Source organism: Octopus bimaculoides, chromosome 16, assembly GCF_046866305.1.
Source record: "Octopus bimaculoides isolate indiv1 chromosome 16, ASM4686630v1, whole genome shotgun sequence".
Lineage (NCBI taxonomy): Eukaryota > Metazoa > Mollusca > Cephalopoda > Octopoda > Octopodidae > Octopus > Octopus bimaculoides.
This window is the reverse complement of record NC_142943.1, coordinates 38477878-38501439: the sequence shown is the minus strand read 5'-3', so window position 1 is coordinate 38501439 and position 23562 is coordinate 38477878. Positions and strand designations below refer to the sequence as shown.

The 23562-nt window shown below is 39.5% G+C and overlaps 1 protein-coding gene across 2 annotated transcripts in view; it reads left to right on the top strand.

Annotated features, from left to right (window-relative positions):
* The window catches only part of LOC106883903 (synaptotagmin-16), a 200578-nt gene that overhangs the window by 24179 nt on the left and 152837 nt on the right, over window positions 1-23562 (top strand). For both annotated transcript variants that reach the window (XM_089364467.1, XM_089364466.1), the window contains one exon: window positions 12233-12349. In XM_089364467.1, coding sequence (XP_089220593.1) covers window positions 12233-12349 — 117 coding nt within the window. The remainder of the gene's footprint in view (window positions 1-12232; window positions 12350-23562) is intronic.

Sequence of the window (23562 nt, the reverse complement as noted above, 5' to 3'; positions counted from 1 at the left end):
GCTTACGCATGTCCTCAGCAGTCACAGCCCATGTTTCACTGCCATGTAGCATGGCTGTTCGTACACATGCGTCATACAGTCTGCCTTTTACTCTGAGTGAGAGTCCCTTTGTCGCCAGCAGAGGTAAGAGCTCTCTAAACTTGGCCCAGGCTGTTCTTATTCTAGCAGTTACACTTTCAGCGCACCCACCCCCACTACTAACTTGGTCACCCAGATAGCGGAAGCTATCGACTACCTCTAGTTTTTCTCACTGGAATGAGATAGAAGTTGTTTCCTGTTTGTTTACAGTGTTTATTGCACCTGAACATCTGCCACATACAAAAACTAACTTTGTAGTTAATCTGCCTTTGATATTGCTGCACCTCTTATGTGTCCATAGCTTGCACCGGGTACATCTTATAGAGTTACTACCTACTCCTTTACTGCATACTGAGCAAGGCCATCTACCTGAAGGGGTTTGTGTTTTATCTACCTTCCTACTTATTAGGATTTTGGTTTTTGCTAGGTTGACTCAAGGCCCTTCGATTCTAGTCCTTGCTTCCACACCTTAAACTTCTCCTCTAGTTCTGATAGTGACTGCGCAATTAGTGCAAGGTCATCAGCATAGAGGAGCTCCCAGGGGCAACCTGTCTTGAATTCCTCTGTGATCGCCTGGAGGACTATGATAAATAGGAGGGGGCTGAGGACGGAACCTTGGTGGACCCCTACCTCTACCCGGAATTCATTACTGTACTCATTTCCCACCCTCACCTTACTGACAGCATCTCTGTACATGGCTCACACAGCTCTCACTAACCATTCTTCTATCCCAAGTTTCCTCATTGACCACCAGATAAGGGATCGGGGGACCCTGTCAAAGGCTTTCTCCATGTCAACGAAGGCCAGGTACAGAGGTTTATCCTTGGCTAGATATTTCTCCTGCAGCTGTCTCACTAGAAATATGGCATCAGTGGTGCTTTTACCTGGCACGAACCCAAACTGCATCTCATCTAAATTGATTTGCTCCCTAATTAGTTGGGCTATGACCCTCTCTGTAACTTTCATAACCTGATCTAACAGCTTGATGCCTCTGTAATTATTAGTATCTAAGGCGTCACCTTTACCTTTGTAGCAGTTTACTATGGTGCTGCTACACCAGTCATTGGGTATGACTCCTTCGTGTATCACCTGGTTCGTAATACGGGTGACTAGGCTGTAGCCAACACTGCCAGATATTTTGAGCATCTCTGCAGTGATTCCTGATGGGCCGGGGGCTTTCCCTGTCTTCATACTCTTAATTGCTTTATCTACCCTGGTACTGTCAACTCGGATAGCTGGTCCCTCTGTTGGGTCGACATACGGCAGGCTCTCTTTCTCCGATTCATTCTCTTTATTAAGCAATCTATCGTAGTGGCATCTCCAGACCTCTTTCTTTGCAGCCTCATTTAGTGCAAGTGTACCATCATCCATGCGAACACATTTCTCTCCTATAACATCACTATTCTCTCTCCTACACTGTCTAGCAACACGAAATACCTCGAGTCTTTGGTCCTCACGGCACAGAAAATTGGCAAATCTTTTCTTATCTGCTTCCCCTCTGGCTAAATAAACCTGTCGCCTAGCTTCCCTTCTGGCAGATTGGTACAATTCCCTGCTACCACCGTTCTTCCAGTCCTTCCAAGCCTGTTTCTTTTGTCTAATAGCCCCGTCTACATCCTTGTTCCACCACCGTTACTCTGGGTCGAGAGGGGACTTTACACCAGCCACAGATCTGGTCTGTGGCTCTCAACAGGTTGTCCCGCAGAAATCTCCAATTGTCTTCCACGTTGTATGATGCTATATCCCCTTCTATTTCGTCAAATGCTTCAAGTAACTTGTCTCTAAGTCTCTGTCCATTTGCAGGGTCTTTAAGTTTCCATACCCTTCTCCTCCAGGCCGGTCTACTTCTGGGCACCCATATTGCCTTGATCTCGAAGTCGCTAACTACTAATCTGTGTTGGGGTGTACATTCTTCGCCAGGGAGGGTTTTGGCATTTATAAGCCTCCCTCTTTCTCTAGTTCTGGCGAGGATGTAGTCGATTTGGCTAGAGTGTCTGCCGGATTGGTAGGTGACTAGGTGATAGGCAGGTTTCCTGAAGTTGGTATTGCAAACCATAAGATCGGTTGCATCACAGAACTCCAGCAGTCTGGTTCCCTCCTCGTTGCGGGAACCGAAGCCATAGCCTCCATGTATGCCATGGAAGCCTCCAGCACGACGTCCGACATGACCATTGAAGTCACCAGCCACAAAGAGAAGGTCTCTGTCTCTTGTCGACGAGGTAGTTTGCAAGAGGGTGTCATAGAATTGGTCTTTCAGCCCATCCGGGAGCCCCGGTTGAGGGGCATAGGCTGAGATGACAGTAGCTAGCCTATGATGAAGCACTAGTCTAATCTTAAGTACTCTGTCACATACTCTAACTACCTCGATTACCTTATCAACCCATTTCTCTGCTAGAAGTATTCCTACGCCCCCGACTCCGTCAGTGTTCCCTGCCCAGAAAAACTTGTACCTGTGTTCTTTGCCTGTGAGGAACCTCGCAGAACCTCCTCTCCATCTTACTTCTTGGATGCAGCACAGATCTACGCGTCACCGTTCAAGCATCTCAACAATCTCACCAGACCTACCTTTCAGCGTGCCGACGTTGAGAGTGCCAATCCTGACAGTGTGGGAGGAGTGGGTGTCAGAGGAGTGGGCCTGTGTGACCCTGGGATGGGGGTAAGCAGTGTCGTGAACCTGAAAAGAAAGCTTGCATTTGGCAGAGTTCATAAACAAAAACAATACCTACAACCTTCATATACTACCCAATCTTTATGCGCTATAAGGTCGATAAGAGGGGGGGTATAATGTCACAGGCAGTGTTCGCGGAAGATGATCTAAAAAGACTTCCGGTACTGGTGGAGGGGTGGAGGGGTGGGAGGGGTGGGAGGGGTGGGAGGGGTGGATGGGGTGGGAGGGGTGGAGGGGTGGAGGGGGTGGGAGGGTGGAGGGGGTGGGAGGGCGGGCGTACCGCGGGCTAATAGAGCTTCGTCGTGGGTTCTATTAGCATAGAGATTCCGATACGAAATTGTGGTGGAGTTGGAAAGCGAGCTGGTTATACGTTTGGGTTCACGCGCGAGTCGAAGAGGAAATGGTGGAAGAAGTGGTGATTCAGAGAGAGAGGGAGAGAGATAGAATACAATAGGGAGGGAGAGAGATAGAATACAATAGGGAGGGAGAGGGAGAACCGGCAGCAGTACATCATGCTGGTCAAATTTGTTAGGTTTTTAGAAAAAAGTTGAAAGAAACACAGCAGTGTTTAAACATGAGATTAAATGTTTAAATCGGTAACAGAAATGAGAGTTAAAAATCGTAATTTTTCAAGGGGGTTAGAGACAAATTTCAGTCAGGTTTGGGCTAAGGAGCAAAAACTTCAACAAGTAGATGCGAAGACGATAGATCGCATGAGATAGAGAAAAAAATACATAAATAATCATGAATTCAAGACATAAATGTATAGTTAGAGAAAACGAAGTGGGGTGGTGGAGGGGGAGCGCATCAGAAGGGATAATATATGAAAAATAGGAATGACTTAGCTATTGTTCATGTCTTGGTGAGCTTCGTCGTGGGTTCTATTAGCATAGAGATTCTGATACGAAATTGTGGTGGAGTTGGAAAGCGAGCTGGTTATATGTTTGGGTTCGCGCGTGAGTCGAAGAGGAAATGGTGGAAGAAGTGGTGATTCAGAGAGAGAGGGAGAGAGATAGAATACAATAGGGAGGGAGAGGGAGAACCGGCAGCAGTACATCATGCTGGTCAAATTCATTAGGTTTTTAGAAAAAAGTTGAAAGAAACACAGCAGATGTGTGTATGTGTGTGTATATGTTTGTCCCCCCCAACATCGCTTGACAACTGATGGTGATGTGTTTATGTCCCTGTAATTTAGTGGTTCGGCAAAAAGAGACCGATAGAATAAGTACTAGGCTTACAAAGAATAAGTCCTGGGGTTGATTTGTTTGACTAAAGGCGGTGCTCCAGCATGGCCGCAGTCAAATGACTGAAACAAATAAAAAAGAGTAAAAGAAGATATATATGTATGAGGCCACATGGCCTAGTGGTTAGGGTGTTGTACTCATGATCACAAGATCATGGTTTTCAGTTCATGGATCAGGTGGTACATTGTGTTCTTGAGCAAAGCACTTCCTTTCATGTCACTCTGTGATCACTTCGACACCTGACAGTGGCACACTGTGCACCTGGTCAAGCAATGTCAATTTAATGGAGGGAGTGATACAATGCACAGCACAAACATTTGATCACTATAAGCAAATCATATAAGGAAGTGGAAGCGCATGGCTTAGTGGTTAGGGTGTCAGCATCATGATCGTAAAATTGTGGTTTCGATTCCTGGACTGGGTGACGCGTTGTGTTCTTGAGCAAAACATTTCATTTCACGTTGCTCCAGTCCACTCAGCTGCCAAAAATGAGTAACACTGCGATGGACTGGCGTCCCGTCCAGCCGGAGAACACATACGCCACTGAAACCAGGAATCCGGGCCCCTGAGCCTGGCTAGAAAAAACAAAAAAAACAAAAACAAATCATTTGTGAAGTTTGTTAAATAAAAAACTTAACACTTATATGTCCTCTTTGATGGGAAATTCAATCATATATTCACACACACACATACACACACACACACATGAGGACAGGGCTGAAAAGTTCCTGGTTTTGGGTACAAGAAAGTATCGGAGGACTAGTTAATTATGATTTTATACATTTTCTCCTCTCAGATTCGCACAAACTCATTGCAGTGGTCCTTCAGTTTTTCTAATCCCTGTAAAAAAACTTGGAAGGTTGGGCTTCCAGCCAGGCCTATCACAATACCCTTAAAGCCAGGAAATTTTCAGCACCCGCTGATATTATTCTCAATGCTTCAGCAGGGACTACAATTGCTATGGATGTGACTTCTCATCTTTTGACATTTTAAAGAGAAATACAAAACAAACAAGCATACAGAAAAAACAAAGTAAAAAACAACAAACATACTCTGTAGCTGTAGGTGTAGCACACACACCTCTAATTAGTAATATCAACCTCTATTCTTCCTCCCACTAATTCTAATAAAGTATTTTGTTCTATAAGAATGGAAACCTAACAAGTGTGTAGAAACGAAGATAAGAACAGGTAAAGAGATCAGGCTAAATATGGAATAGTGTTGCTATTTTAGTAATGTTTACTGTCAAAGTAAGTAGTAAATAGTAAATAGCATTGACTGTGAAGGAAATAATATTGGCTCTTTACCAGTTTGTAACCAGCTTCCTGTGAGAGATTGATATGAGAACTATGAAAATATACATCCTGCTGACATAATTGATTTCTTTTGACTAGGCACTAGACCAATTTTTGTAGAGGTGGGAGGACGAGGAGTGAATGTAGTAAATTCAACTGACATCTTGTATTATCATTATTATTTGGCACTGCCGATTATGGATTAGGAGAGAGCATAAAACTAGAGAAAGAAAAATGCTCCTTGATTTCGACAGAATTGAAAAATATGTTTGACTCAGGCACATAGGGTTTGAACTCAGGAATGTCGTCATCATTGCCATCATCATTGCCATCATCATTGTCATTGTTGTCATTGTCATTGTTGTCATTGTCATTGCCATCATCATCATTGTTGTCGTCATCACCATCCTTATCATCATCACTGTTGTCATCATCATCATCTGCAGAAAAGGCGTGGGTAGAAACTCCATAAGATGTACCCAGTGTAAGCTATGGGCACATAAGAGGTGCAGCAATATCAAAGGAAGGCTAACTGGGAAGATAGTTTTTGTATGTGGCAAATGCTCAGGTGCTATAAACACTGAAAATGTGCAGAGAACAGCTTCTGTCACATTCCAGGGAGAAAAACTAGAAGTAGTTAATAGCTTCCATTACCTAGGGGACCAAGTCAGTAGCAGAGATGAACGCTCTGAAAGTGTAGCTGCTAGAATAAGTGAAGCTGCTGGTGACAAAGGGTCTCTCACTCAGAGTAAAAGGTAGACTGTATGATGCATGTGTATGAACAGCCATGCTACATGGCAGTGAAACAGGGCCATGGCTGCTGAGGACATGCGTAAGATTGCAAGGAATGAAGCCAGTATGCTCTGCAGGATGTGAAATGTCAGTGTGCATACACAACAGAGTGTAAGCACCCTGAGAGAAAAGATGAATTTAAGAATCATCAGATGTGGTGTGCAAGAGAGACAATTGCACTGGTATAGTCATGTGTTGCAGATGAATGAGGTCAGCTGTGTGAAAAAGTGTCACACCCTAGCAGTTGAGGGAACCTGTGGAAGAGGTAGACCCAGGAAAACCTGGGATGAGATGGTGAAGCACGACCGTCGAACATTGGGCCTTACCAAGACATTGACTTGTGACCGAGACCTTTGGAGATATGCTGTGCTTGAGAAGACCTGACAAGCCAAGTGAGACCATAGCCCATGGCTTATGCCAGTGGGTGTAACCAGCCCACTTATGAATACCCCTCATTCATTGGACAATACACTTTGCTTACGAAGACCTAGTGAGGCAAGTGAAATCAAAATCAAGATCGCTGATGTGGCTGATGACAGTACCGCCTGATTGGTATTCATGCCAGTGGAACGTTAAAAGCACATCTGAGCGTGATCGTTGCCAGGGCTACGGATTGGCTCCCATGCCAGTGGCATGTAAAAATCACCATTCAAGCGTGATCATTGCCAATGTCACCTTGCAGGCAGATGTGCCGGTGGCACATGAAGAACAACTTTCAAGCATGGTCGTTGCCAGCACCACCAGACTGGCTCCCATGCAAGTAGCATGTAAAAAACACCTTTTGAGCATGGTTGTTGCCAGATCCACCTGACTGGCCCTCATGCCGGTGGCACGTAAAAGCATCCACTACACTCTCAGAGTGGTTGGCGTTAAGAAGGGCATCCAGCTGTAGAAACTTTGCTAGAACAGAATGAGCCTGGTGCAGCCTCTGGCTCACCAGTCCTCAGTCAAACCGTCCAACCCATGCCAGCATGGAAAGTGGGCGTTAAATGACAACGACGATGATGATGATGATGACGATACCTTTAGAAAGGGAAAGAGAGAGAAAGAGAGAGATGGCTGAAAATATTTGTCTCTATCTCTCTAGTTATCCCTCCTCTCGTTCCCCTCTCTCTTTCTCTTGCTGTCAATCTAATTACATACATGCACTCCAGCCAGTCAGCTTCCCTACCTATCTTGTCTGGATGTACAAGCATATTTACATACATGTGACATCTACACATTTATTACAATATTGGCGAATCCAGCAACAGTTGTCAGCTCATAATGATGATGATGATGATGATGATGATGACGATGACGATGATAATGATGATGACGATGATGGTGATGATAATGATGATGACTGATGATGGTGATGATGATGATGACAATGACGATAATGTTATGAATGATGATAGTGATGACGACGACGACGATGAGGATGGTGGTGGTGGTGGTGGTGATGATGATGATGACAACGATGATGGTGATGACAATGATGATGATGATGATGATAGTAATGTCAAAGAGATTGATGACGATGGTGGTGGCAGTGTTGATGCCGATGGTAATGATCATGGTGGTGGCTGATGTTGACATCTGGGATAGTGACAATCGTGGTGGTGCTGGTGGTGGTGGATAGGAGGCAGTGGTGACGACAATGCTGATGATGTTGTCATCCTTTTCTTCTTCCAGCTCCACCTTTTCAGCATCACTGTCATCATCATCATCATAACAATGCTCATAGTGTTCATCATTATCATCATCATTATAATCACCATCGTTGTTTCCATCGTCATCGCCATCATCATGATCATCATCTTACCAACATTACAACAGCATCATTACCTACAATATGATTTTATATATTCTTCCTTGCTTCGGTTTAGAAAAAACATTATCTCCATCCTTCACTGGCCAACCAACCAACCAACCAACCAACCAGCCTACCTACCTACCAGCCAGCCAGTTTGCCAGCTTGCCAACCTGCCAGCCATCCAGCCACCCAACTACACAAGCAGCAAAACCAAAACCATGGAAACATAAAGTGTATCAGAACATCTGAGGCTAAAATAAATACATTCACACTTCATAATGGTTACCATTTCCAGCACAAAACTACATCAGATCAAGACATGGAAGAGGGTACCAGGGGAGGAGGAGAAAGAGGAAGGAGAAGGAGGAACTATCTGGTGATATTGGTGATTGTATATTGCTGTTTGGTAATGAAGTTCTCTTCATAAACATGTGGTTTTTGGGTTCAGTTCCACTCTGTGGCAGTTTGGACAAGTCTTCCCAATAATAGTCCCCAAACCCCAAAAATACTGTGTGAGTGAATTTGATGAATGGAAACTAGGAAATTCACTCATGCGTGTTGTGTGTGTGTATGTTTACATACATACATACATACATACATACATACATACATACATACATATGCACATACATACATGCTTTCATATATTCATACACACACACACATTCATATATATCATCATCATCATCATTTAATGTCTGTTTTCCGTGCTAGCATGGGTTGGATGGTTTCACAGGAGCTGACCAACTGAAGAGCTGTTCAGGCTCCCTGTCTGATTTGACATGGTTTCTATGGCTGGATGCCCTTCCTAACACCAATCACTTTACAGAATGCACTGGGTGCTTTTACACAGCACCAGTGCAGGTGCTTTTTCTGTGACACCAGCACCTACAGGCCAGCAAGATTAGGAAAGCTCAACTGGAAAGGGTTACTTAGCTTGACATGTCTTTTCAAGCACAGCCAACCACCAGGAGTCTCAGTCCCCTATCATCCCCTCTGTGAGTCCCAACGTCTGTACATCCTTTCTCATCACTTTGTCTCACGTCTTTCTCGATCTACTCCTTCCACATGTTTCCTCTATGATTAGAGATCAGCACCTTTTGCCTCACCAGGAAGATGGTGCTTTTCCTTGGCACAAATCCAGACTGTATCTCATCTATGTTAACTCCCTTCCTAATTAATTGAGCTACGACCCTCTCTGTAACTTTCACTATCTGGTCCAACCATTTGATACTACTGTAATTATTTCTGTCTAGGGTGTCACCTTTGCCTTTGTAGCAGTTGATTACAATGCTGCTACACCAATTATTGTGTATGACTCCCTCAGGGACAACTTGATTAACTTTACAGGTGACCAGGTTATAACTCACCCCACCAGAGATTTTTAGCATCTCAGCAGTGACCCTTGATGGGCCAGAGGCTTTCCCAGTCTCAATATCCTTAATTGCTTTGTCTACTAAGTTACTGTCAATTGGAATAGCTGACCCTTCTTTTGGGTCCACATAGGGCAGGCTCTCCTTCTCCTAAGCATTCTTTATATTTAGTAGCCTTTCATAGTGGCACTTCTAAACCTCTTACTAAGCAAAATTGCTAACTGCGTGTGAACCATTATCCATGTAAACACATTTCTCCCCCACCACATCACAGTTTACTCTGACACACTGTCTTGCAAACTGAGACACTTCAAGCCTCTGGGCCTCATGATTCAGAACATTGGCAAACTTCCTTCTCTCTGCTTCTCCCCTGGCTAAATACACCTGTCTTCTAACCTCTCTCCTAGCTACTTGATATATGTGCGTGCGCATGTGTATGTGTGTGTGTGTATATATGCATATATTTATATTTATGTATATATAGATACATAATTAATAAAAAAAAACAAAGAAAGACACAAGAAAAAAACGAAGGAATAAACAACAATGCAAGGATGTGGTACATGCAAAGTATTATATATATATAGTCAATTCAAAGGTATGTATATATTAATATATATACATATATTCATATTTATGTATATGTATATAGATATATGATTAATAAAAAAACAACGAAAAAACGAAGGAAAAAAACAACAATGCAAGGACGTGGTACATGCAAAGTATTATATATATATATACATACACACATGCATATATATATATATATTCATATAAATGTATGTATGTATATATGTATATATGCACACACATATATATATACATGGGTGTATGTGTTATAGTATATATGACTATCATCATCATCATGTCTCATGAGGCCTGCTTCTCATAAAAAGCTGTCAGTGCCTCCTCTCGATTGTGTCTACCACTCAGGTCATCCGTGGTGGGATTTGAACTCAGAATGCAAAGAAATGGAATAAGTACTGCAAAGTATCCGGTTAGTTTCTACAGATCTGCCAAACTACTACCATGGATTGGTTGTGTATAACTGGTGAAGGCCCATGGATTAGTGGTTAAGGTATTCTGTTCATGATCATAAGGTTATGAGTTCAATTCTTCGTGGCATGTTATGTCCTTGAACAAGACACTTTATTTCATGTTACTTCAGTCCACTCAGCTGGCAAAAATGGGTTGTGCCTATAATTCAAACAGCCAGCCTTGAAGATTGAAGATCAAGTCTATTGGAACATAGAGTAGATGTAAATATTAAATAATAATCCATTTTCTTTTTTTGATCTCTAAAGAGGATGTTAATTAGTTAGAAAAAAGTATAATCTTATTAACAACTCAGACATTTTAAAAATTTAATTTAATTAAACCTAATTCTTCAACACTCCAGGAAATTAAATTTAGTGATCTCTAACAGAGAACAGTATGCAGCATCTTTACGCACCACCATTTCCACCTCTACCCCAGAGCTCCAAGGATTAGACACATCCTTAACAACTAAGACATTGATGGCTAAATTAATCTGCATCATAGTTCTCATATTCTCATATTTTAAGTTCTAAATTTATTTCACAATAAAAATGGAATGGCCAGTCTTAGAATGCTGAATCAACAATTCTTTGATTCTTTAATCAATATTCTACAAGCAACCAATGCTGTTCAAACAAAGAATTGAATCAATGTAGCTGTCAGATATTCTTTGAAGGCATGATGATGTGGTTAAGAAGTTTGCTCTTTATCTACATGGTTTTGAGTTCAAGGTGCTGCATAGGCAGCACCTTGGGCAAGAGTCTTGTACTACACAGTCTCTGGTCTACCAAATCCTTTTGAGTGCAATTTGGTGAACAGAAACTATTTAAGTGTAGTACAGGGATCATTCCTGTTCTTGGGAGATTGTCTTAATTCAATGCCAGCTTAATTCCATCACCTGACCTTTGGGTACAGGTACCTTTGACAAGTCCCTTAACTCCATGAGATCTGTTTGGGTATTTCAGCTATGAAGCATATCTTGGGCAAGAAAGCCTGCTGAAGCCCATTGCTCTTCAGGCTAAACTCATTTCTAAAACTGAGTGGACTGGAGCAACATAAAATGAAGTGCTTTGCTCAAAAACACAATAGACCACCCAGTCCAAGGATTGAAACCACAATATTTTTTTGCAGGCATGACTGTGTATTTAAGGAGTTTGCTTTTTCCTCCATGTGGTCTGAGGGTTAATCCCACTATGCAGAACCCAAAGCAAATGTTTTCTACTACAGTCTCTGGCCAACTAAAATCTTGTGAATGAAACTTGGCAAATAAAAACTATGAGCAAGCATTGTGAAAGGATTGTTCCTGCTCTTAAGAGATAGACTGAATCTAGTCTTAAGTTTAGCATCACCACCTGGTCTTTGTGTGCTTTTGGCAGTGCCTATCCTGTTATGAACCAGTGGGCCTAGACTCTATTTGATGATAACTCTACCCTTCATCCCTCCTTCCCAATCTTACAGAAACAAAAATGTGTCATAGCAGGTTTAAGGGGGGTGAGCTCACAGAATTTTTAGCATGCCAGACAAAATGCTCAGCAATATTCCATCTGGCTTTGTGTTCTGAGTTCAAATTCCACTGAAGCTGATTTTGTCTTTCATCTTTTTTAGAGCTGGATAAAACATGTACCAGTTGAGTACTTGGGTAATGAGTGCAACATAAAAAGCACCAATGATGGTACCTCAAAAAAAGTACTAAATGCACTCAGTAAAGTGGTGGGTATTAGAAAGGGCATCCAGCCACAAAAGCCATGCCATAGTAGGTAATGAAGCCAGGTGCAGCTCCTGATCATACCAGCTCCTGTTAAATCATCCAACTCATGCCAGCCTGAAAAATGGATATTAAATGACGACAGTGGCAGTGGTGACGATGACAACGACGATGACGATGACAACGACGACGTTGATGACGATGACAATGATGATGATTCTTTTTTATGTATTTGCAGTACCAACGCAAGCCGTAATTTTTCTAGTAGTCGTAGGAGGATGCCTGCTTTTCCTCATTATATTATACATATTCCTTGAGAAGAAATCATGTTTTGCTGGGCTGCAGATTTTAAAAGGTAAGTTTCTTGCTTTATAATCATTTCAGTAAAAATATTGCGGACAACATTCAGAAAACAAAACTATTTCTCTTTCAGATTGTCAACATTATTTATAAACATGATGTTTTTCCTTTTATCTGTTATCATTTACTCGTTTCATTTATTAGACTACAGCGATGCTGGGACACTGCCTTGAAGGATTTTTTGTCAACTGTATCAACCCCAGTACTTAATATCTTTAAAGGATTATGCGCATAGCATTTGAAAGAGATTGGAAGAGGTGGAAATCTGTTGGTGCCAAATCAGGAGAATATGGCGGGTGTGGCAGCACTTCCCAGCCATGTGTTTGAATGGCTTCCTTGGTCATATAGGTGATATAAGGGCGGGCGTTGTCATGCAGCAGAACTCCATGCTGCAGATTAGGTCTTTTCTCTTGAATTGCCATGTTGAGTCGTTCCTTCTGTTGAACATGGAGTTCCACGTTAACTGTTTGGTTCCATTCAAGTAATTCATAATGGATAATCCCTTCCCAGTCCCACCATACACACAACATCGTTTTACACGGATGAAGATCTTGTTCCACGCGTGGTGTCATTTGTTTACCGAGGCTAAGCCATTCCCCACACAGCTTCATATTAATGTACAGGCACCATTTTTCGTCACCAGTAATAATTCGGTAAAGACATCATTGCTTGTGTCCATGAGTTGAGCGGTGATGAGTGAGCAAACCAGCGGAGATTGTGACCCATTGATGTTTGTTGTTGTCACTTAAAGCATGCGGAACCCATGCTCCATACTTCTGAACCTTTCCCATCGAGTGAAGATGCTTCTCTATAGCAGTGTGGGAACATTCCATATTCTCTGCTAGTTCCCTTGTCGTTTGATGAGAATTTTCGGGCAAAAGTTGGTTTAATCGCTCTTCATCGAACTCAACTGGAAGCCCAGAACGAGTTGCATCTTTGAGGTAAAAATTTCAATTTTTGAACTTGGCATATCAATCATGAGCTGTTCTTTTAGCTATGGCACCCTCTCCATACACAGCACAAATGTCACGAGCAGCTTTTGTGGTCTTAGAGCCTTGATTAAAAGCAAAAAGAAGGAGGTGTCGAAAATGCTTGTTTTTCTTAATTTGACATTCTATTTTAATGATCTGAAAATAAACAAAACTTAACTAAAATTAACTAGAAAAAAAAAACAAAAGAGATTCCAAAATGATTCAAAAATAGAATTCTCAAAAAAAATAGATTCCAAAATTTAAAAAAACAGCAGGAACATAGTTGCCAACCCAATACCTAATGTTCCTAGAAGAGGATACCTATTTTTGATCTCTTTGTATTGAGTTTTTACCAAATTTTCTCGTTTCTGAATATGTTTCCACAAATTATTGTTAGTTCTCTTTGACAAAGACTTCATTCTATTTTATGTATCACAAATCTTCTGTTTCCATATCTACCAAGATGTTCTTACTAAGAAACGTCAGGAGAATATCATAAAAATGACCTTGTCTTTGGACAAATCTGGAATATTCTCCAAAATGTCAAATGTTTCTTTCTCATTCAATTCAGCCTCATTGATTTTGAAGTATTTTGGAAAAAATATCTTAAAATTTCCAATCTTCTAAATATTTCTTCTTTTTAAAACTATTTGATAATTAATTTGGTCAGTTTTGTTTAATTTTATGCAATGCAAAATAATATTATAAAAGAAAAAAGAAGAATGTGTTGTAGATTTTTTTCAATGTTTTCTTTTTGTTCGTTTAAGATTTCTATTTGATGTTTGAACTAATTCATATGTATTTGATATCTGAACTGCTATCTATCTACAGAGTCTGCCAAAAGAATGTATACACACTTCAGGAAAGGAAAACTGTGTAAATATTTAACTTGTATAAGTACCTCTATAAATATAGATACCTCTTTCGATGTTTTATAAAACTGTGAAAACACTGAATAAATTGCAATAACACCGAAAATATTTATACAGATCTTTCCATTCCTAAAGTCTATGTACATTGCTTTGGTAGACTCTGTAATTGTTAACCAAAGCTAAGCATAAGTGAATGTCTGCTCCTGAAACTATATAATCACTGTAGTGATATATGAATTCATTCCTTGATATCTTTTATCTTTCATTGGTCTGTCATTAGACTGTGGCCATGCTAGGGCATCACCTTGAAGAACTTTTAGTCAAATGAATAGACTCCAGTACATATTTTTTTCAAGCCTGGAACTTATTCTATCAGTCTGTTAGGCCAAACTGCTAAGTTACGGGGACACAAACACACCAACATCAGTTGTCAAGTGGTGGTGTGAGACAAACACAGACACAAAGACACACACATATATATATATATATATATATATATATATACATGATAGGCTTCTTACAGTTTCTGTCTACCAAATCTACTCACAATGCTTTGGTTGGTCCAAGGTTATAGTAGAAGACATGTAAAGATGGACAAACTACCACTAGGCATTTTGTTCGGAGTGCTTACAATCAGAATGTAAAGATGGACAAAATACCACTAGGCATTTTGTTCGGAGTGCTTACAATTCTGCCAGCTCACCGCCTTGTTTGGAATATAAATTGGTTTCAAATTTTGGCATAAGGCGGGCAATTTCGGGGGGGGGGGAAGTTAATGACCTTGACCCCAGTAGTCAAATGGTACTTATTCCATTGACACCAATGCTCAACTGGTACTCGTTTCATTAACCTCCAAATGGATGCAGAGGCAAAATTGACTTCAACCTCCAAATGGATGCAAAAGTAAAATCGACTTCAGTAGAATTTGAACTCAGAATGTAAAGATAGATGAAATGCCACTAAGCATTTTGCCTGGCATGCTAACGGTTCTGCCAGCTTACCAACTTCTTGAAAACATAAATTAACATGAAGTGTTAATGGGAGATTTTTAATTTAAATCACTTTAAAACAGGAAACTTGTATCATTGGAGGAAGGGTGGTCTCATGTGGATTTGTATCAAAATTATTGTGTTGATACAAAATCACATGCTTACAGCAAAATCTTGACCATTACATGCCTACTGAACCATAGTGGTTAATATAGTTGTGCAAGTCACTGACTAATTAAAATACAAAGCTAATTAATCTATTTACATTGCATATGTAGATTGTCTGGCCATTTCAGTGGCTTGACTCAGTAAGAGAAAAAATGTTTTTGTAATGTTTTATAAAATGTTGCTCCTTTACAAGATAATTATATAATTTATATGTTACATCCAGCCAAGTTATTGATTTGGCAAGAATTCAAGCCAAAAAGAATACAAGAAACCAAAGATTAACTGAGTTAAATAAATGCCAAGTTTTCATTTTAAAACGTCCCCACACTAAATTTCAGTAAGCCAGATGGAAATTATTTCTTGAAAATATATTTAAAGATACTTCTAAAATTCTAAAACATTATTTTGTTCTGGTATTGCTCTGTTCATGCAGAACTGGTTCTGAACAACAACAGTAATTAACCTTTATATGCACGCACGCACACACACACACACACACACACACACACACACACACACAAATGTATTGAATTCATGACATTATAATAAAAGTACTTTAACCATCTACGTTTTTATGCTGGTCTTATGTGTATAAAGATATAGGTGCAGGTGTGACTGAGTGGTAAGAAGCTTGCTTCCCAACCACATGGTTTCAGGTTCAGTCCCACTGTGTGGCACTTTGGGTAAGTGTTTTCTGCTATAGTCTCAGGCAGGCCAAAGCCTTCTGAGTGGATTTGGTAAACAGAAACTGAAAGAAGCCTGTCATGTATGTATGTATATATTATGTGTGTGTCTTTGTGTTTGTGTTTGTCCCCCCACCATTGCCTGACAACCGATGCTGGTGTGTTTATGTCACCATAACTTAGCAGTTCAGCAAAAAGTAACTGATACAATAAATATCAGGTTTACAAAAAATAAGTCCTGAAATTGATTTTTTCGATTAAAAAAAGCCTTTAAAGTGGTGCTCTAGCATGGCCACAGTCAAATAAAAGAATAAAAGAATATATATATACATATATATATATATATATATATATATATATATATATATATATAGGGTCATGATAGGGTGTGGTGAAAAAATTGTGTAAATTACGCAAAAATGAAAATAACACTTATCTCATTTTAACAGATATATTTACCAAAAATACATAAAAATATCCTTAAATACTAAATAGTAAATTTATTCAATAAAATCGCCATTGGCTTCAACCATAGCCCCCGGACAACTTCAGAATCTAGTGCAACACTTCTGGATGATCTCCTTGATTAATTGGTGAATGCTGCCATAATTCTTGCCTTCATTTCATCTTTGGTGTTTCAAGGAGTTTTGTTGGTCTCTTGCTTGACTGCACCCATCCTTTGGATGGTTTAAGTTGCTTTGGTGGTATTTTTTTCACCAAATAATTGAACTACTGAGAAGTTTTATGAGTAGCATGGCAATCTATGTTTTTGATTAACCTAGGAATGGAAAACCAAATTGAAGGTTGGTTATTGTGGAGATCATTGCACTTTAATGATCATAGAACATATAAGTTTGCAAGCGATGCAAAGTAGAGCTGCTGAAGTAAAATATGCACTGTTTTACGAAAGAGTTGTACAAGCCCAAAGGATGTAGAAACAAGAAGTAAACTGAAACCCTTGTAGCACTGGATTCAATCCCGCGCTTTGCCACATACTAATCTCAGGCCACAGTTCAGTTATAGTTTGAGCATGTGCACAATTGAGATTTTCTCCAATAAACAACTGTTGTTCACGTGATAGTTTGGTGGTCCAACTAGAACCTTCCATGAGCAGGGCCTACAAATACAGCCATATTGAGTGCCAAAATTCAGAGTGTTTTGGGTTGAGTTGTGTTACACTCTCCCAATAGCTGTTCGGACAGCTGCATATTCAATCAATATTAATCGAAGATACGTTACGGCACCTTAATATTTACTTAGTATATAAAAAAACTAGCCCCTGTGTTGAGTTGCTAACAGATACTTTCCTTTCGTGTCATATTACGCTGTTTCATCTAGATGTTTCCATTAATTGTATTGCATGAACACCTTTCCTATTAATGTAACAAATAAATTAAATCCAAACACATTGAAAATAAAAAATAATACATCCTGTTACACCCTTATAGCCATATCACCATTCAAGAAACTTTCTTTCGGTATAAAGTTACAAATCTGATTAAGTCTGGAAGACTCAACAGTTTCAGTGAAACACAACCATATGTTACCAATTGCTTCCAACAAAATCCATACAGTCCAATACGGCAAACTTTAAAAGTGTTCTCTGTTTCACACAGCTCTACTTTTCCCATGCTATTATATTCAAATATAATGGCATAGGAAGATTTCAATTATGGATAGTTTAGAAATTAACTAATGATGGTAAATGTACGAGACTGGCCGTATGTGACCATTGTTTCAAAAACCAGAGACTCAAACTGTGTTGGGAATATTTTGTTCAGTGATGAAGCTATATCTAATGTTTGGGGTATTGTCAACATGTCAAATATGCTGTTATAAAAAACCCTCACAAAATACCTTGATTGTCACTTTCAATCGTGGGGAGGTAATACAACACAGTATCGTTTTGGTCCCTAACTTTTTGATGCCACTATAACAAAAGATACATGAAATTTTCCATAATAGTTAGTTGTCACTGTGCTATGAGAGACACATAAAGTCACAACACAATCTCTCTAACCTGCTCTGTTTTCTGCCACAGTTCTGGTCTCATTTCAGCTTCTCCAGCCTTCTCATCTCTTTTCCTTGTCAATGGTCCTTCACCATGTAGCTTTAGGGTGCCCAGCTGCCCTTTCTTCTTCAGGCTGCCACTTTAGTGCCACCATACAATTGTTTTCTCGATCTTGTTCAAAGACATGTCAATCCACTTCCAGTGTCTGTGTTACAGAAACTGCAACAGACTTCGAAATAACTTCAGTGAAACCTACTTTGTTGCAAGTATTTGGGTTTTTGACATCTTTAACACCATTGCCAGGCACATTAGGGTTAGTTGTTTCTCCCCAAGCCAAGTCAAACATGAGGTCGCAATATGATCTCTCCCACCAGATCTGTTTTCTGTAACTGTTCTGGTGTCATTCCAGCTTTTCCACCCTTCTTGTCTCCTTCCCTTATCAATGGTCCTTCAGCATGTGGTTTTAGGGCACCCTGTTGCTCTTTCTTCCTCGGTCTGTCACTGTAGTGCCACCATACAATCGCTTTCTTATTCTTATCTGAACATGTGTCTGATCCAGTCCCAGGGTCAGCATCTTATTTCATCACTGATCCTATTGATGCCTGTTGTTGTCTCAACTATGTTATTTCAGAATCTTTGCAGATATTTAATGTAAAATATTTTCCTTAATCATGTGAATTTGAAGCTGTGGATCATTTTTTTTCTTTTCCCCCCATTTTTGTTACTTTCCAGCTTTCACATCCATAGAGTAACACTGATCGTACCAATGTCTTGAACAGTTTCAGCTTTGTTGAGTTGATTACAGACACAGCAACAGATCAAAACCTATTCGTTTTCATAATACCATACTCAATAATTAAAATAGTTGATAGTACTCCGAACATGAAAATTAGTTTCATCATTGAATAAAGTATTCATACAGTAGTTTGTGTCTCTGAATATTGAAGTCAATGGCATGTTCACACATAACCAATTCTTGCATATTTATGATTGCCAATTAATTTCTGAGATATTCTCAAATGAAAAGCATTTCTTACTACTGTATTTCAAATACCTTTGAGTAGAAATGTATGCAATAGAGAGCTGTTGTATTGAAATGAGTAGATTCTGTTGAGAATGAATGGTAACAGATAGATGCTGTTTCACTGAGGCTGTTTGGCCTTCCAGATTTTGGTAAGTCCTCAACTGATTCTGATCCTTGGGGTAAAAATATTCTCAAGCATTATTCTATAAGATGATGCAACTCAATGTAGAGAAATTCTTCATTAATGCTCGATGCATTGGTAGAAAACAGATGGACAGATCTTTTGGCTATCTAGAAATCATGATCTTGATTTTTTTCTTTTGGAGCTATCTTCATGATCAGTTCTGTGGAACTGCAATCACAGACATTGAGTATTTAGAATGAAGAATCTTAGAAGCAATGAAAATTTAGATCACAATGCTCTTGGCAAATTCGATTTTAGCTGTTGAAAACAAAAATGTTGATAATCTACTGGACATTTTGAACTGCTTGCTAAGTAAAATGGCATGAACTTTATTTAGAAACTCTACAACTTTTTACTTGTCTGTCTGCCTCTGTCTCAATTTCTGTTTCTCTGCATACATGTATATATATGTATGAACACATACTTATACACTCTCTCCTCTCTCACACACACACACACTCTCTCTCTCCCCCACTCACACATGCTTAGCTGTTTGGCAAAAGAAACCAATAGAATAAGTACCAAACATTAAAAATAATACATACATCCATGCTTATACACCACGAATGCATACACACATAAACATACACTGTAAACACATATATACATATGTGCATACATACATGTACACATACACATATATATTTGTACAGGCATATATATATATATATATATATATATATATATATATATATATACACACACACATGCATATATACATGCATACATGTATGCATACATACACATATATATGCATGCATGCCTACATACATACACATACATGCATACAGGTACACTCATACAGACATACATATTCAAGCATACATACACAATTACATATACACATACGTAAGTACGTGCATGGACAGATAGAAACACACACATATACACATACAGATACATGCACACACACACAAAGATATATGCATATAAATATACATACACATATACATACATATACTACACACACACACACACACAGTGTATATAATTGCATAACATAAACACATATATACACCTATATGAACACACATTTGTAATGTGTGTGTGTGTGTGTGTGTGTGTGTGTGTGTATACATACATACATACATACACACTGGCTATATCAATATATGAATATGCCTTCACTAAGGTGCACAACTGTTCAATTGGCTAACTACGATTTAAACAAATTCTAAAAATAGATGACTATTTATAGCCAAAATTTAATTGGATTTGTTTAAAATACATTCATATATGCATGCACATTCCCACACACAAGCATACACATGTATATATATTCTATGCTGCTCTGCTGTTTTGTTCCTGCAAATATTACATATATACATATGCATATATGCATATACATACATGCATATATATAAACGCATACATACATACATACATACATACATACATACATGTATGTATATGTTTATATGTATGTATACATATCTTTTATCATTTACTTGTTTCAATAATTAGATTGTGGCCATGCTGGGGTACCGCCTTGAAGTATTTTGGTCAAATGAATTGACCCTAATACTTTTTCTTTTCAAAGCCCGGAACTTATTCTATCAGTCTGTTTTGCCGATCCGCTAAGTTACGGGCATGTAAACACAACAATGCCAGTTGGTGTTGGTGGTAGTGGGGGACAAACTCAAGCATACACATGCACATACATGTGCAGACACACACACACACACACACATATATATTTCTATACATATATATTAGTCAATAGTTCATATATCCAAAACAGAAGCAGACTCTAATACAATAAAGCAGTAATATATTTAAAAGGTCATTTATTATGGCTGGTCAGAGAGTGACCATTAGTTTTGCACCTATAAAGCGCTTAGCTGTATAAGCATAGCACGAATTTATATTAGTTTCCCTGTTCGTTTCACCATAGTAGTCATTTGTAACTTTGCACTGGATGTTCCAAGTGCAGGTCGATGCTCAACTGTCAATGGTTGCAATCATAAATCTATTTTTATGCACACACACACACACACACACACACACACGATATATATATATATATATATGCCGAGACCCCACTTCGGTCATGACTGACCATGGGATTGCATCTAGAAAGTTACCCTCCCAGGCACAAGTCCAAACAAGGTTGTTGATGGAAGGCCAGCAGTCGCCCATGCATGCCAGCCTCCCCTCTCCGTGCCACCTGTGTTATCCAAGGGAAAGGCAAAGGCCGATACAGCTTGGCACCAGTGGCGTCGCAACTCATTTCTACAGCTGAGTGAACTGGAGCAACGTGAAATAAAGTATCTTGCTCAAGAACACAACATGCAGCCTGGTCTGGGATTCAAACTCACAACCTCACGATCGTAAGCTTGATGCTCTAAACACTGAGCCATGTGCCTTCACATATATATATATATATATATATATATATATATATATATATATATATAACCTCAGAATACACCAAATGTGAACCTCTTAACTATTGGTTCTCAATCAGTGTCCATATCACCCTTGGGGGGGTCTATATAAGATTTTGTTCTTAAAATTTATCTGCAATAAATCACTCATACTTCTACAACACTCAAAAGATTTTAACAATTTTTTTATGCAATTCCTAATAATATTTAATTAAAAATAATATACAGTAATCCCTTGATTATCGCAGGTGTTATCTTCCCCCCCCCCCCCCACAATGGGTGAAAATCTGCAAAGCAGAAACAGTTCCGTACTGTATATTCTTTTTTACTCTTTTTATAATCTGTATATATTTATTTTATTATAAAAGCAAAACAACACCACAAAGGAACCGATGTAAGCTTAAATAATACCTCGATGGATGAACTGTGATAGGTGAACCATGATATGGTAAGGGATTACTATAATCATCATCATCATCATCATCGTTTAACGTCCGCTTTCCATGCTAGCATGAGTTGGACGATTTGACTGAGGACTGGTGCAACCGGATGGCTACACCAGGCTCCAATCTAATTTGGCAGAGTTTCTACAGCTGGATGCCCTTCCTAACGCCAACCACTCAGAGAGTGTAGTGGGTGCTTTTACGTGTCACCCGCACGAAAACGGCCACGCTCGAAATGGTGTCTTTTACGTGCCACCCGCACAAGAGCCTGTCCAGGGGCACTGGCAACGATCTCACTTGGCTTGCCGGGTCTTCTCATGCACAGCACATTTGCAAAGTTCTCGGTCAGTAGTCATCGCCTCGGTGAGGCCCAATGTTCGAAGGTCTTGCCTCACCACCTCAGCCCAGGTCTTCCTGGGCCTACCTCTTATAATGAGATTTGATTAAAACTTCAAATGGTTATAGGGGTCCATCCATGCAAAATTGGAATCAAAGGGGTCCACAAGTGTGGCTCTAATACATTCGGCATTGCTCTAAACCATTCGACCATGTATCCATCCATATTCGTATGAACACGCTTTGGACTCTGGCCATACTGGGGCATGTGATCCGGTCCTGTTATATCGACCTCAGTATTCAGTTCAGTCTTGTACTAATTTTATCGACCCCTGCTTGTTGAATTTTTTGAGATATAGCGATACCTGGACTCAGATACTCGCTGTGGGATTGAAACACTAACCACGTGATTGTGAGATGAAATCTTTAACCACACAGCCATACCTATACATACACGGTAATTATGAGTATGTGTGTGTGTGTGTATGTGCATATGTATTTATAACATGTGTACACACACATATGTACATGTACATATGCATATTTATATACATGTATACATACATTCACACACACATACCTATCATCAACCTATATATACATACACGTAAGTGAGCATGTATGTATATGAGTATATATGTGTACAGGTGTATATTTACATGAATTCTATGAAGCACAACCGCCATTTTGTTTTTTTCCATAAATCTCTCTCTCTCTCTCTCTCATTCACTCTCTCTCTCTCTCTTTCTCTTTCTCTCTGTCTTTTTCCCTCTCTCAGGTGTTATTTAGTAGACTAGGTAGCACCGTTTTATAATTATTAACTATTCTGAAAAAGAGAGAAAGACAGAGAGAGAGAGAGAGAGAGAGAGAGGGAGAGAGAGAGGGCAGCGAGAGAAGAGAAAGTGGAAGGTGGTGGGGTTGAAGAGATAGGGAGAAAGAGGGTGACGTTAAAAACAGAAATGGGGTATCAGGGCAGTCGATGTCGATGGCAGATGAGAGCGGGTGTAATAGATAACGAAAGGTGTGTTCGTATAAGTAAATGGAGGGTTACTGTCTTCTCAATCTATTGTTTTGATTATTTATATACAACATTCTGCTTATAACTGACAACGGGACAACATCAAAGCGTAGCCTGATACA